The following is a 16636-nucleotide window of genomic DNA, read 5'->3' as shown; positions in this document are numbered from 1 at the left end:
TTCGCATCCAGCCCCGAATGGAACACCTGTCCTACCCAACACTTCCTTAACCTGACCTGATCTGCCACCTTCAGATGTGTCTCCTGAAGCATGACCACGTCTGCCTTCAGTCCCTTTAAGTGCGCGAACACTCGGGCCCTCTTAACCGGCCCATTTAGGCCTCTCACATTCCACGTCATCAGCCGGATTGGGGGGCTAGCCCCCCCCCCTGCCGACTAGCCATCTCCTATCTTAGGCCAGTCCCGTGCCCGCGTCTCCCGCACCCTCCAGTCCCCCAGACGGGGAACCCCCGCCCCGACCACCTCTTCCATTTTCAGTTCCCCCTCAGCCAGTGCAGCAGCAACCCTATTATCCCCCCCCCTTCCCTCCCCCCACCTCCCCACTAGATCCGCATCTAGCTCTTTTCATACTACTTCCGTGAGTCAGCTGACTTCGGCTTCCCCCGCCTTCCCGTTGACCTCCCCGTGTAGGAATCTCTCCTCCTCCTTGCGTTCCTCCATTCTCCCCCCCCCCCCCTCCCTAGCGTGGGAAAAAGCCCGTGCTTTCCTGAGCCAGCCCCGCCCCCTGTGGCGCAGCTCCTGTTGCGGCCTTATCCCAGTTCCCCCATCCCCGAGTCTCACCTCCCTCCAACACCGATGCCCACATTCCCCACTATCTCATCAAAAGAGAAAAGAACTCTTCCCCCATCCCCATCCATCATCCCACCCATGAAGCATTCTTTACCCATATTTACAACCCTGTATACAGTCAACATCTCCCCCACAACCACAGCCCCTCAGTTCAAGTCCAATTTTTCGGTTTGGATAAAGGTCCAAGCCTCTTCTGGCGTTTCGAGATAGTGGTGTCGGTCCTGATAAGTGACCCACAGTCGCGCAGGCTGCAACATTCTGAATCTCACTCTTTTTTTATGCAGCACCGCCTGACTCGGTTGAAGCCCGCTCTCCTCTTTGCCACCTCCGCACTCCAGTCCTGGTAGACTCGGATCACCGCATTCTCCCATCTACTGCTCCGCACCTTCTTGGCCCATCTCAGGACACTCTTTGTCCGCGAAGCGATGGAACCTCGCCACTATCGCCATTGGTGCCTCGCCCGCCTTGGGTCTCCTCGCCAGGACCCGGTGAGCCCCTTCTAGCTTCAGGGGGCTCGGAGAAACCTCCGCACCCTTCAGCAAATGGAGCATCGTACTCACGTACGCCACGGCATCAGCTCCCTCCACTCCTTCGGGGAGACCCAGAATCTGGAGATTCTTCCTCCTCGACCTGTTCTCCAGGACCTCGAGTCTCTCGGCCCACCTCTTGTGCACCGCCTCGTGCGCCTCCATCTTTACCGCCAGGCCCAGGATCTCGTCCTCGTTCTCATTAGTTTTATCCCTCACCTCACGGAGCTCCACCGCCTGGGCCTTCTGGGTCTCCTTCGGCCCCTCGATCGCCAACAGCATTGGCGCCAGCACCTCCTTTTTAAGCTCCTCCACGCAGCGCCTGAGGAACTCCTGCCGGTCCGGCCCCCATGCTGCTCGATCTCTGTCCTCCGCCATCTTGGTTTTTCCCCCTCGTTTTTGTCGCTGCTCCAAAGCCTCGTTCTCCGTCGCTCCACCGCTAATCCCCGCCATACGACGTCAGGGGGGACCTTACTTCACCTTCCCACACGGGATTCAATCAAAAAATTTCCGTTGGGGCTCCGCCGGAGAGCCCAAAAGTCCGTTATAGCGGGAGCTGCCGAAATGTGCCGAAATTAGCTCCGCATCGCCGCAACCGGAAGTCCGTATGAACGCTCATTAAAACAGCTGACCAGCAGCATCCCGCCAGGCCTTCCCATTTTGCATCCCGTCAACGTGAAATGACTTTGCTCCAAAACCCGATTGCTAGGGGAAGACCGAGGGAAGGGAAACGGTTTCCCGACAAGGCTGCATGAAAAGCTCACAAACAAGTGGATCAAAGGGATCGCACATTGTTTACATGAAGACTCCAGATGCGGTGGGCAGGGGTCCAAGTGAGGCCCTGGGGGCCTCACAGGTGATGGGGTGGGGGGAGGTGTTTGAATGGAGGAGCAGACTTCCTCTTGAGCCTGCTGGCCTTTTCTCTCGGGGGTTTCTGACACCCTGCACAGTCTGGTGAAGACAGCTGTGCTGGAGAGAGTGACGAGTGTACCGGAATGGTGTTTAAATAGGGTGCCAGAATCTTCAAACCCGTCAGCTGAGGCCGGGCGGACAAATTGGCTGCCGGTTCGCTAGGTGACTCAGAGGGCAGCTCACCTGTGCATAATTAATGAGGTTCCAAACGCAGAATTGGACGCAGTCTCCCGCCATTTTGGCCAGTGGGAAATATGCCACTGGAGCTGCCCACCACCGCGGAGAATTCCGCCCAGCGAGGGCAGCAGACAAGCTATTCGAACAACAGCTAGGGGCTGGTTTAGCACAGGGCTAAAGAGCTGGCTTTTAAAGCAGACCAAGCCAGGCCAGCAGCACGGTTCAATTCCCGTACCAGCCTCCCCGAACAGGCGCCGGAATGTGGCGACGAGGGGCTTTTCACAAGAAGTTCATTTGAAGCCTACTTGTGACAATAAGCGATTTTCATTTCATTTATAGCACCTTTTTGGAGCTCCATCGATCAGAATCGATGTGGAACCAGGTAAGGACTTATCGGGGCATAAAGGTGGTAGGATTTAAGGAAGGAGAGAAGGGTTTGCGGAAGGTATTCCAGAGCAGAGAGCCTCGCTGCTGAAGGCAGGGTCGACATTGAGGCAGCGCGCTTTCAAGGAATGGATATTTGAGCTCCTCGCTGGCCTGCAGACGCTGAAGTGCATTTCACTGTCTAACGTAGCTGATTCGGCAGGATAGTGATGGAGTTGAACGGATAGTTGAATCCGCTACTGGGTTATGCCTTTACTCAGCCATCCGGGGGGGGAGGTTTGCATCTTTTCAAGTTAAACACTGTGATATTGCTTTCAAAGTGTTTAATGAACAATGTCCCTTTTTTCCCCTCTTTCCCCCCCGCTCCCCCCAATCCCCCAATTGTGTTTCCCAGAAGTCCATGCACCCGGTTGAGAACGTCAATGAAAAGGATGTGGAGAGCACGGCAGATGAGGACAGGTACATTAATCCTGGTCGAATGGGCAATCGCGGTCAAAATTAGATATGGTTTAAAAGTGATTCTCTGTACAGTTGTCCGATGGAAATCAACAAAAGGGCCACGTCTTCCGCACCCCTGAACCACCCTCACACAAACCTCAGAGCATGGATGCAAGCAATACAATAACGAGTAAGCCACACAGATCCTTGAACCTGCCCCACCATTCCGTAAGTTCATTGGCTGGTTAGCTACCAAAAATCCAGTTTCCTCCCTATCCCCCAAGTACCTCGATTCCCTGGGTGCCCAGAATAATTCCCTCGGTGTCCAGGACCGGCGCTCGCAGGCCCTCTTGCTGTGGGGCAGTGATCCAGCTCGCAAGGAGCTGCTTGAGAGGAGCATGGCCCAGCAGACCTCCCATTTGTCCTCCTTGTTCTGCCCATAGGCAAGAGCATGACTTCAATTCCCCTACCCGGCCCGCCAGCCGCCCTTCTGAAGATGTCGCGGCTGAGGTAGGGAACAAAGGCTCGTTCGCGTACGGTACTGGGGCTCCGGTGCGTTAACAGACCAGTGCATCATACACTGTTTGCACAAACCATCCGTAACATTGCTGCCAAACAGTGAGCAGCCACAACCCAAAAGATGTGCAGGCTAGGTGGATTGGCTAACCCTAACGCTAAATTGCCCCTTCAATTGGGAAAAAAAATAATTGGGTACGAATGAATAAAAGAATAATTTTTTTTTTTTTTTAAATTACTTTGCATCCCTAATTTCCCTGAAGAAGATGGTGGGGGGGCTATCTACAACTGGGTGGCTTGCTAGGCCATTTCGGAGGGCAGTTAAAAGTCGAATACATTGCTGCATATCTGGAGTTGCAGGTAGACCAGACCGGGTAATGGTGGCTGATTTCCTTCCCTGAGGAACATTAGTGAACCAGTACGTTCACAGATACCAGAACTGATCACGAGCATTTCATTCCAGGTTTATTTAATTAAATCAGTTTAAATTCTCGGCCTGCTGTGTGGGGGGATTTGAACTCGCGGGGCAAATTCCTAACTTGTTCCAGAGCCATCCATTTAAACATCGTTAAGAGCTAGTCTCCATGTCTCTGATCATCAGGCCAGGCTTCTGGATTACAAGTCCAGTCACTGTACTTCTCCTCTGCCATGCAGCAAGGTGACTATGGACTTCAATTGATCATGCCTGGCAAAACACTGCAGTGTTTGTCATTGCCTTCTGCAGTACAGCTGACAGAAAACTCTTTCTGCCAGCCAGGTTTATTGGACGGACCTACAGGCCGCTAATCCACCTGTTTGGCCATGTTAACGCAAGCACTTTCTGCGACCATCTAAGTCCTGAAGTGGGAACTGAACCCGGAGCTTCCAGTCCAGAGGCCGGGACCTCGCCCACTGCGCCACAGGTCCTCCCAATCACTACACCACCACACCCTGTTAGCTTTAATTTTACATCTCTGTGGGAATGTACGGCAGCTGTTGAATATTGAAAGTGTCTTATGTCCATTGACAGGGAGGAGGACACCCCACAGGCAATGCAGCAGGAAATCCGGGAGAAGAATGAGGTAGGAATGAATTGGGAGATTATGTGGGTAGTTCTAGCAAGGAGCCAGAACGGGTATGAAGGGCCGAGTAGCCTCCAAGTGCTATATCAATCTGGCGACAAAAGGCAGGAAAGGACCCTCTGGTTCACCCAACCCATCCATCTCAAATATCACAATAGACACACATGGCAGCCCACCCAAAATGATGTGCACTCGTAGAGGAGGTGGAAACCCCAGGTTAAAAAAGCAGGCCAATTGTCCAATTGATTTTGGGGGTGAGTGGTGTAGGTTTGCCGGGGGGGGGGGGGGAAGAGAGAGAGAAGAATGAGGAACTCGCGGCCCATGCGTCTGTTCCATCATTCAGTCAGATCATGGGTGATCAGATTGTGAGATTGTGGCCTCAGCTCCAGTCCGTCCCCCCCCCCCCCCCCCCCAATAGCCCTGGGCTCCCTTGTCGAACAAAAATCTGTCTTGAATATATTCAATGACCCAACCTCCACTGCTCTCTGAGGGAGAGAATTCCAAAAACTAATGATAATCTGAGAGAAGAAATGCCTCCTCATCTCCCTGGGAGACTCCTTGGCCGGGATTCTCCGACCCCCTGGGGGGGCCACGGTGGCCTGGCCCGCGATCGGGGCCTACTGATCTGCTGGCGGGCTGGTTTCCGTGGGGGGGGACTTTTTTCCTCCGCGCCCGGCCCCCGTCGGGCTCCGCCATATTGCCCAGGGGCAGACGCAGAGAAGGAAAGCCCCGCGCTTGCACGGAAATACGCCGGCAGGTCTGCGCATGCGTGGAAATACGCCGGCCAGTCCGCCCATGCGCGAGATCATGCTGGCCATTCCGCGCATGCACGAACTCGCCCTTTGGTGCCAGCTGGAGCGGCGCCATCCCCTCCGGCGTCCACCTAAAATTCTCCACATTTTCGGGGGCTGTTGACGCCGGAGTGGTTGCCGCTGGTTTTCCCGCCGGCGTGGGGACTTAGTCTCCAGAAGGGAGAATCCCGCCCCTTATTTTTCAACTTTGTACCCTTGTTCTAGATCCTGCCACAAGGAGAAACCACTCTTTCAAAACTGTCTCAGAATCAGGCACGTTTCAATAAGACCACTTCTCATTCTTCTCAACTCCAATAGCTATAGGCCTAACCTGCTTAGCTTTTCCTCATAATTCCTTCATCCCAGGAATTAGGCTGGTGGACCTTCCCTGAACTGCTTCCAACGTAATGTGACCCCAATCCCTGGGTGATGAAAACTAGTTCAGGGGAAGGCACTGGCCTCGATAATACGCAGTACCTGCCTTAAATTTAACAGCTGATCTCTGCCCCGGCCAGAAACCGTCCAACGCACACAGGGTACTGCACACAGTACTGTAGGCGCGGTCTCACCACTGCCCTGTATAGTTGTAGCAATCGGGGGGAGAAAGCTGGTCCCTATCCCAGGCGGCGCGTCTCAGCGCCAGGGACCCGGGTTCAGTTTCGGCCTTGGGTGACCGTGTGGAGTTTGCACGTTCTCCCCGTGTCTGCGTGGGTTTCCTCCCACAGTCCAAAGGTGTGCAGGTTAGTTGGATTGGCCAGGCTAAATTGCCCCTTTGTGTCCAAAGGTGTGTAGGTTAGTTGGGGTTATCATCTTATGGGGAGTGAGCCTCTTTGAGAGGGTCAGTGAAGACTCGATGGGCTGAATGGCCCTTTCTGCACTGTAGGAATTCCATACATTTATGGTTCTAACTGAGTCAGATTGCGGGGACCGATCATTAACCGACCGCTAACCCAGCACATTAAAGCTGGAACCTTCCTGATCGAATGGTTCGGCAGCTCACGGTTTGAACTTGCGTGTTTGATGGGAAGGGAATCGGAATGTGATGGAATTTACTTGTCAGTTTGCAGAGTTGGAGGCTACAGTGCGAAGGTGGCAGCTGCTGTGTGAAGAGAAGTCGGCACAGTACGAGCAGCTGGTGAAGCGGCAGGGGAAGACGCAGGACAGTTACAAGGTCAGTGCTGGAGAAAAGGAAGCTGCTTCCCACATCATCTTTCTCCTCCAACTTAAACCTCTTTTTTTTTTTTATCGACATTCCACACCTGTGTTGCCTCAATGCCATCCTCTTCCCCCCTCGCCCCACCCACCCACCCACACACACACACACACACACAAGGCCACCTGTCTTATGTTCTTAAAGTTGCTACTTATTGTTGCAATCTCTCACAGCTACACTTTAATTCTAAACCGATTAACTGAGTCATAACCCCATTGCTGTTAGTGGGAGCTTGCTGTGCTCAAATTGGCTGCTGCGCTTTCTACATTACAACAGTGACTGCAAAGCAAAAAAAGATCTGGCTGGAAAACACTTTGGGGATGGCCTGGGAACTTGAAAGTTGCTGTGTAAATAGATTCAATTCAATCATGGCTGATCGAAATCTTAGCTCCATTTTATCCACTTGATTCCATATCCCTTGTCTAATTTTTTAAAAAACTATTGGGCGGGATTCTCTGCTCCTGAGGCTAAGTGTTGACGCCGTCGTAAACGCCGTCGTGTTTGCCGCCGGCGTCAACATGCCCTCAGGAGCAGCGATTCTGACCCCTACAGGGGTCCAGCACGGCACTGGAGCGACCCAAGCCGCTCCACCCGCCAATACCGGTGTCAGATGGGCGCTGCGGGTCAGCGCACGTGCAGTGCGAGCAACGCCAATGGGCGCATGCGCAGCGCGACCGGTGCAATTGCGCGCAGGCGCGGAGCAAAAGAGGCCCCCAGCCCGAGAGGCCGGCCCGCCGATCGCTAGGCCCCGATCGCGGGCCAGGCCACAGTGGAGGCCCCCCCCCAGGGTGGGACCCCTCCTCCCCCCACCAGGCCGCCCCCAGATGGATGCAGGCCGAGGTCCCGCCGGGTAAGACCACACGTGGACGGCGCCGGCGGGACTCAGATTTTTTTGTACAGCCGCTCGGCCCGCCCCGGGCAGAAAATTGCCGGGGACGCGGCCCCCGTCTGGCGCCGATTCTCCGATCTCCGGAGAATCGGCGTCACGCGATTCGGGCCCAGCCCGGCGATTCTCCGGCACGGCCTGGGCTGAGAGAAACCCGCTCATTATCTCTGGTTTGAAATTTTCGATTGACCCATAGACTCAATAGCTTTTTGGCAGATGGAGTTCCTGATTTCCACCCCCCTTTGTGCGAGGAATTGCTTTTTAAAATGGAAATCTTATTCTCTTCCGGAAATGCGTTTTCCCATCATTTTGGCAGTGACATTGAAACTGTTCCTTCACTGGGTGAAAATTCAGAGACTCCCTCCCTAACAGCAGCACAGGTGTACCTACACCACAGGGACTGCAGTGGTTCAAGAAAGTGGTTCACCACCTTCTTGAGGGAAATGAGAGGTGGAAAATAAATGTTGGCCCTGGCCGTATCGCCTGCAGCCCATGAATGAATAAATAAAACGCAGCAATTTTGCGGGTTGTGTTTGGGGATGGTCAGCTTCGGCTCTTGTTTGAACTCAAATTCCGAACTTTGATGAAGATGGGAAAATCGGCACTGTAAGAATAGATGCAGCGTTGTACAGGGAAATACCAGGCCATGCCAGCAGTAAAGCTGCCTGAGATATTTGTGCCAGTTAGCTGGAGGAAGCAGTAACACTGGAAGCGCAGGATGAATTTCGAGGTGTGGTGAGGCCTACAAAGCGGACTGGCTAATCCAACAATTTGTGGTCACTCGTGTCGGCCTTCTGGTTTTACATTCTCTGATGTCAGAATGTTGGAGTTTTGTTTCTCTGGGTACTTGGACCTTGGTGAGTGGCCTCAATTGGTGGCTCATCTCTCCGGTAGAGTGGCCTTGGGATCAGGCTGGGCACAACATGCACTTTGGAGGGCCGGAGGGCCTGTTCCAGTGCCGTATTGTTCTTTGAAAGAATGGGTATCGGTGGAAGGGCCGTCCTTGGTTGGTTTGCTTGCGACGAAGTGATCGATTTCAGAGTGTTGGTGAAGGCCTCGAATCAGCTCACTGTCTTGGTGTAGGACAAAAAGGGAAAGACTTGGGGTCTGATTTACACCCCACGCCCACGGCATGTTTTCCAGCGGCGGCCTAACATTGGCCACTGGCGGATTCTTCCTGTCCCGCTGATGTCTACGGCGTATTGCGTGGCTCGCCTGTCGCACCGCGGTGGGGGTGGGGGGTGGTGTGGCGGCTGGGATAATCGCGTTTTGGGGGGGGGGGGGGCAAATCCCGCCGGCAGGAAAAGCTGGAAAATCCTGCCCGCGATCACATTTGTATCGCGTTTTACACAACGAGCGGATGTTTCACAGCCACTGAAGTATTTTCTGAAGTGTAGTTGCTGTTGTAATATGGGAAACCAATTTGCGCAGAGCAAGCTCCCACACAAACAGCAATGTGACAATGACCTGGTAAACTGATTTTGTAACGTTAATTGAGGGATAAATATTTGCCGGGCAACCATGGCTAACTCCCTGTGGTAGTCTGTGTTAGGAGGATTACGGTACCTAGTAATACCGGAATACCATTGGTGGAGAATGTACTTGTTCCCATTGGTTAAGCTTGCATGTTAGCTCCGCCCTGCAAGGCGGGGTACAAGAGCCCGTGCCGCCCCAGCAGCTTTCTTCTGTACCTGTGCTGTTGGGGGAAACATCTAGTGTATTAAACCCTTCAATTTCACTCGAGGGTGAGCCCAGAAATTTACACCCTCATCGAGGACGCGGACGATTTCGATGCAGCAATGGAGCTGCTGAAAGGACATTATATTCGCCCGGTAAACCAGGTCTACGCCCGACATCTGCTAGCAACGAGGCGACAAATCCCTGGGGAATCGCTGGAAGAATTCTACCGTGCGCTCCTGGTGTTGGGGAGAAACTGCAGCTGCCCGCAAGTTTCGGCGAGCGACCACACACAACTTTTGATCCAGGACGCTTTTGTTGCAGGTATGCTGTCCTCCCAAATCCACCAGCGATTGCTGGAGAAAGACACACGAGGCCTCAAGGAGGCACGGGCCCTTGCCAGCTCCCTGGATGTGGCCTCCCGAAACGCCCGCTGATACGCGGCCGACCCCGAGGCATCTCCCAGCCCCCTACAAGCTTGTGCTGCAAGACGACCTGGAAACCCCGGGGGGCCCCGCTGCTATTTTTGCGGGCAAGCCAAACACCCCCGACAGCGCTGTCTGGCCCGTGCATCCATCTGCAAAGGATGCGGTAAAAAGGGCCACTCCGTGGCGGTACGCCAGGCCCGGGCGGTCGCTGCGGTCTCCGGTGGCGAATGCGGACCGCCATCACAATCCTTTCCATGGTCCCCGTGCAGCCAGCGGGCGTCGCCATCTTCCTCTCCAGGGCCACGTGCGGCCTCTGGGCGCCGCCATCTTGTCCCACGGACGCCACGTGCGATGGATGGGCGCCGCCATTTTGTGCACCCCCAGCCATGTGCGACCAATGGGCGCCGCCATCTTGGATGGACAACCAGGTCACCAGCTCAGCTGACCACACACCGCCCGAAGAAAACATTCAACTGCTGCCAAGAGTAGCCTCGGTGAACCTGGACCAGTATCGGCCCCGAACACTATCGACTGTTACGACGGTGCTTATCAACGGGCATGAAACGTCCTGCCTAATCGACTGCGAGCACAGAGAGCTTCATACACCCCGACACGGTAAGATGCTGTTCTCTCCCCGTCCACCCCGTTAATCAAAAAAATCTCCCTGGCCTCCGGTTCCCACTCCGTAGAGATCAAGGGGTTTTGTGTAGCAAACCTCACAGTCCAAGGAAGGGAGTTCAAAAACTACCGACTCTACGTCCTTCACCATCTCTGCGCGGCCACACTCCTAGGGTTAGACTTCCAGTGTAACCTCCAAAGTCTAACTTTCATATTCGGCGGCCCTATACCTCCCACACTGTCTGCAGCCTCGCGACCCTCAAGGTCGATCCGCCTTCCCTGTTTGCGAATCTCACCCCGGATTGCAAACCCATCGCCACCAGGAGCAGACGGTACAGTGCCCAGGACCGGATCTTTATTAGGTCAGAGGTCCAACGGTTACTGAAGGAGGGTGTCATTGAGGCTAGCATCAGCCCCTGGAGAGCTCAAGTAGTGGTTGTAAAGACCGGGGAGAAGCATAGGATGGTCATCGACTACAGTCAGACCATCAACAGGTTTGCGCAGTTCGACGCGTATCCTCTCCCCCGCATATCCGACCTGGTCAACAGGATCGCGCATTACAAGGTCTTCTCCGCGGTGGATCTAAATTCTGCCAACCACCAGCTCCCCATCCGCACTAGTGACCGCAAATACACTGGGCGGGATTCTCCACTCCCGCGCCGAAGTGGCCGCGCCGTCGTGAACGCCGTTGAGGTTCACGACGGCGCGAAACGGCCCCTTTCCCGACCGATTCAGGCCCTGACAATGGGCTAGGATCGGGGCCGCGTCATCTACACGCGCCGGGACTTGTCGCCCGCGTAAAGGCGGCGTTGCAGAGATGATGCGTCCGGCACCGCATAACTGGCGTCATCCGTGCATGCGTGGTTGCCGTCCTCTCTAAGTCCGCTCCGCAAGAAGATGGAGGACAGATCTTGCGGGGCCGCGGAAGGAAGGAGGTCCTCCTTCAGAGAGGACGGCCCGACGATCGGTGGGCACCGGTCGCGGGCCACCCCACATTTGAGGTACCCCCCGGTGCAGGTTCTCCCCCCCCCCCCCCCCAGCGTTCACGCACCGCTCACGACTGCAGCGACCAGGTGTGGACGGCGCCGGGGGGAACCCGCCGTTTTGGCCTGGCCGCTCGGCCCATCCGGGCCTGAGAATAGCGGGGGTGCCGGAGAATCGCCATTTTGGGTGTCTCCGGCGATTCTCCGGCCTGCGGCCCACGGAACTCGACCGGGCCGCTCCCGCCACTTGGAAGAATCGCGGGAGGGCGTCGGACCGGCGTCCCGGGAAATTTTGGCGGCCCAGCCGATTCTCCCAACCGGCGCAGGAGTGGAGAATTTTGCGTGTTCAGCACCGACTGCCTAGCCATCCTCGGCTACGTAGTGCGTAATGGATAGGCCCCGATCCTGAACGCATGCGCCCCCTTATGGAGTTCCCCCTCCCGCAGTGCTCCAAGGCACTGAAGCGCTGCCTAGGTTTTTTTTCCTACTATGCCCAGTGGGTTCCCAACTATGCGGACAAGGCCCGTCCACTGATCCAATCCACAGTTTTTCCCCTGTCGATAGAGGCCCGCCAGGCCTTCAGCCGCATCAAAGCAGACATTGCAAAGGTCACGATGCATGCCATCGACACGTCCGACGTACCTCTGGCGGCCACACTCAACCAAGCGGGCAGACCCGTGGCCTTCTTCTCACGCACCCTCCACGCCTCCGAAATCCACCATTCCTCAGTCGAAAAGAAGGCCCAGGCCATAGTAGAAGCTGTGCGACATTGGAGGCATTACCTGGCCGGCAGGAGATTCACTCTCCTCACTGACCAATGGTCGGTTGCTTTCATGTTCGATAATGCACAGCGGGGCAAGATAAAAAACGGCAAGATCTTACGGTGGAGGATCGAACTCTCCTGCTACAACTATGAGATCTTGTATCGTCCCGGGAAGCTAAACGAGCCTCCTGATGCCCTATCCCGCGCACATGTGCCAACGCACAAGTGGACCGCCTCCGAGCCCTCCATGAGGACCTCTGGCCACCTGGGGGTCACTCGATTTTTCCACTTCATCAAGACCCGCAACCTGCTCTACTCCATCGAGGAGGTCAGGACAGCCACCAGGAATTGCCAAATCTGCGCGGAGTGCAAGCCACACTTCTACAGGCCAGAGAAAGCGCACCTGATAAAGGCTTCCCGTCCCTTTGAACGCCTCAGTATGGATTTCAAAGGACCCCTCCCCTCCACTGACCGCAACACGTACTTCCTGAACGTGATTGACGAGTACTCCCGGTTCCCATTCGCCATCCCCTGCCCCGACATGACCGCAACCACCGTCATAAAAGCCCTCCATAGTATCTTTACGCTGTTCGGTTTCCCCGCCTACATACACAGCAATAGGGGGTCGTCCTTTATGAGCGACGAACTGCGTCAATTCCTGCTCAGCAAGGGCATCGCCTTGAGCAGGATGACCAGTTACAACCGCCTGGGAAACGGACAGGTAGAGAGGGAGAACGGAACGGTCTGGAAGACCGTCCTACTGGCCCTGCGGTCCAGGAATCTCCCAGTCTCCCACTGGCAGGAAGTCCTCCCGGATGCCCTCCACTCCATCCGGTCACTGCTTTGTACCACGACCAACCAGACGCCTCACGAACGTCTCCTTGTCTTCCCCAGGAAGTCGTCCTCTGGGACCTCGCTCCCGACCTGGCTGGTAGCTCCCGGACCTGTCCTGCTCCGAAAACACGTGCGGGCGCACAAATCGGACCCATTGGTCGAGAGGGTCCATCTCCTCCACGCTAACCCTCAGTACGCCTACGTGGCGTACCCCGACGGCCGACAAGATACGGTCTCCCTACGGGACCTGGCGCTCATTGGATCCCCACATACACCCCCGCCACCAGTCCCTCCTCCCTCTCACTGGCGCACCCCACAGCCACCCCCGTCCCAGGTGGATCGGTTCTTCCACCTGCCCCGTCTAGGCCCTGCCCACCGGTGCACCCCACAGCTGCCCCCTTCCCAGGTCAGTCGGCCCTTCCACCAGCCACGTCTACGGGTGATGAAGCCGCCACAGAAGCCGAAACCACGCTCCCGGAGTCACAGACGCCCGAACCTGCACCGACATCACCACCAAAGCTACGACGATCACAGAGGACGACCAGGGCCCCCGATCGACTAATTGCTTCCTTTTGAAATGTACATTACTGTTGTAAATAGTTAAAAGTTGTCTGCAAAACGCTGTATGGAGGCATTGACGGTACCTTCATAACGATAACTTCTACCACGTTGACCACGTTGTAATACAAAGCCACCACCCCGGCCGGACTCTCTTTTTTAACAGGGGGTGAATGTGTTAGGAGGATTACAGTACCTAGTAATGCCGGAATACCATTGGTGGAGAATGTACTTGTTCCCATTGGAAAGCTTGCATGTTAGCTCCGCCCTGCAAGGCGGGGTATAAGAGCCCGTGCCACCCCAGCAGCTTTCTTCTGTACCTGAGCTGCTGGGGGAAACATCTAGCGTATTAAAGCCTTCAATTGTCTCCAATCTCGCTTCTGGAGTTATTGATCGTGCATACTCCCCTGATTTTGTTTGAAAATAGAGCCAGGGAATCTTTTACATTCACCTCAGACAGGTGGGTCCTCGGTTTAATGCCTCTTCTGAAGGACAGCGCCTCCAGCAGTGTAGCACTCCTTCAGTGCACAACTGGAATGTGGGCCGGGCTTAAGCCCTGGAGTGGGACCTAAACCAAAAATCTTTGACTCTGTGAGGGAGAGGGAAATGCCTTTGAATATAAGACTAGGGAGGGGTGGACAGGGGGGGACTGCCTCTGATGTGCCATCAATTATAACAAAGACGGGTTGTGGAACGAAACTGTGGCTTTAATAAACTAAACGAGAACCTGCTAGCAACTGATCCCGAACTGACTGGGGCAGAGCCAGAGGTCGGCCACCTTTATACAGAGCCTGAGGGGAGGAGCCACAGGCGGAGCCAGCAGAGACAACAAACAATATATACAATACAGTAAAAGTCGTTTACCACAGCCTCCTAGTTGTAATGAAAAGGACGGCAGCTTGTTTCAGTGTTGTTTGAGGGTGGGGGGGGTCGGGAAGGTGGCCGGGGGGGGGGGGGGGGGGGGTGGAGGAAGAGAAAATGGAAGTTCAGCTGCTGCGACAGCCCTGAGATAAGTCATGAACTTATTTGACATTCGTTACTTCCCTCCTAGCACCAAACAGCAGAACTGCAGAAGCTGAAACAGGACATGGAGAATGAGCGGAAAATGTACCAAAATGACAGGAAGGCTCTTCAAACCCAGATCAAAAGTCTGCAAGATGCACTTCAGAGCAAAGAAGAGCTGATCAAGAAGTAAGAAGGACTTAGCCGCAACCCCCCCCCCCCCCCCCCCCCCCCCCCCTCCCCAGTTCATTGAGCAACCGGGCATCAAATATGTGAACGTTTAGTGTGCAAGACTCAATACATACTCGATGTTGTGTTCATCGGCTGAGCTGGCTGCTCTGTGATGTTCTGTAATTTAAAATTTGATTTGGGATGGAGCAGAGGTGTAACTGGGATGTTTTTACTTTGTGTAGGTCTGAGAAACAGATCCAGGCACAAGAGCAGGAGTTGGAAAACCAGACACGACATTCTCAGGAGGAGCAGTGAGTGCCCACGCTCCTACATTGTAACAGTGACCCCACTTTAGAGTGTTTCATTGTTTCTAAAGCGCAGCGCAGTTACCCTCCGGTCACGAAAGACGCCAAGAAAAACTGCAAGTCTTGATTTACACTGCTCCGTCCTCGTAGCCGCCTGTAACCTCCCCTCTGCCATCTGATTACTGTTGCTCCACCGTGCCACTCGGCGCTGCTGACTGCCCGCCTCTCTGGCATCGTGACCAGCTTTTCAATTTCCCTTGAGATACCAAACCGTTCAGGGGGCGCATGTGGAGGGTGTGCTTTGTGCAGGGTGTGGCCGTGTGGAGGGTGCACACGCGTGGAGGGTGCACACGCATGCAGATGTCTGTCTGTGTGTGTGTGTGTGCACATCTTATCGCCTCCCGTGCCAAACTTGCAAGAGGAGCAAGCGGTTCTGTAATTACAGTACCTTTAACTCTCTTCTTCAACAGTCAAGGGAGCTAAAGAGCAGCAGATTAATGGTCAGGACTTGGACCTCAGACCTGTGGTTGTTGGGAACTGGTATCTGCTCGTTTCCCTCTTGTTGGAATGTGTGGAGTTTTGGAATCCATTAACCTTTTAACCCTTTCATCTCAAGTTCTGAAATGATTTGAAGTGCTCACCCTTGTTAGTGACAATGGTTATATTTTATTCAGCGCAAGAAAGACTTGAGACATGCCAATGAGCAGCGATGTTAAATCACAACAGCATCACTACATCTAATCGTAGAATCCCGACAGTGTAGGAGGGATGCATCGACCCCTCGAATGAGTACTCTACCCATGCCCACTCCCCGCTTCCCCCGTAATCCCACACCCTAACTGGCACATCTCATGTCCCTGGTACCGTCACATAAGGCAACACAGAGCAGCTCTACAACTCTGCGCTCGGGATTCCCTTTCGCAGAGCAGAGCAAAGACTATGGTGATTAATTTAACTCATTCATGACCTTGGTATTAATTGACCAGCCCCATTACAAAATGTGCCATTGAACAAAATCTGCCCAGGCCAGGTCTGTCTCCCGGCATCTCTGACCTCCTACACTTCGATTCCAATCAGCTCATACGCGTTTCAAGGCAAGCTGCCATATAGCCAGTCTTCATATTGAAGTTAGTTACAACCAGGGGCTGGTTTAGCACAGTGGGCTAAATCGCTGGCTTGTAATGCAGAACACAGCCAGCAGCGCGGGTTCAATTCCCGTACCGGCCTCCCCGAACAGGCGCCGGAATCTGGCGACTAGGGGCTTTTCGCAGTAATTTCATTGAAGCCTACTTGTGACAATAAGCGATTTTCATTTCATTTCATTTCAATGCAGCAACTTCCCCGAGGCTCTTTTGAGGGCAGCAGATACCTGGGACAATAAGTGATTATTATTATTAGTAGTAGTAGTTTTGTCAATGAGCAAGAAAACCTGATGTCGGGGTTTATCGCGATACACAGTGGGCAATCTTGGGCTGAATTTTCCAAAAAATTGCAATGTGTCAGGGTCAGTCAGAATAGCGCCATGTTTCCCAAGGAGATCTGCCCAAATGTTGCCATTTTTTTTGAAGGGGAGCATGTTTGCCGCCATCATTGAGAGGGGCGGGGCCTAACCACGCCATCAAGCCCGGCTACACACAGTTCAGGGCACCGCTTTTAAAGGGAGCCCCGAGCTCGAAGTGAAATCACCCTCACCATTTCCCCCCCCCCACCCCCATTATCGCTGGCCTGATCTCTCCGTTTGATTTGATTTTGATTTGATTTAT

General features: G+C 54.4%; 1 protein-coding gene across 3 annotated transcripts in view; it reads left to right on the top strand.

Moving 5' to 3' along the window:
- The window catches only part of LOC140398194 (E3 ubiquitin-protein ligase DZIP3-like), a 101152-nt gene that overhangs the window by 64169 nt on the left and 20347 nt on the right, over window positions 1–16636 (top strand). For all 3 annotated transcript variants that reach the window (XM_072486550.1, XM_072486549.1, XM_072486551.1), the window contains 5 exons: window positions 3024–3088; window positions 4593–4644; window positions 6496–6606; window positions 14447–14586; window positions 14811–14879. In XM_072486550.1, coding sequence (XP_072342651.1) covers window positions 3024–3088; window positions 4593–4644; window positions 6496–6606; window positions 14447–14586; window positions 14811–14879 — 437 coding nt within the window. The remainder of the gene's footprint in view (window positions 1–3023; window positions 3089–4592; window positions 4645–6495; window positions 6607–14446; window positions 14587–14810; window positions 14880–16636) is intronic.

The sequence above is a fragment of the Scyliorhinus torazame genome, chromosome 21 (genome assembly GCF_047496885.1).
Source record: "Scyliorhinus torazame isolate Kashiwa2021f chromosome 21, sScyTor2.1, whole genome shotgun sequence".
NCBI classification, from domain to species: Eukaryota; Metazoa; Chordata; class Chondrichthyes; order Carcharhiniformes; family Scyliorhinidae; genus Scyliorhinus; species Scyliorhinus torazame.
Note: the sequence above shows the minus strand (reverse complement) of the source record. Positions and strands in the feature narration are given on the sequence as shown.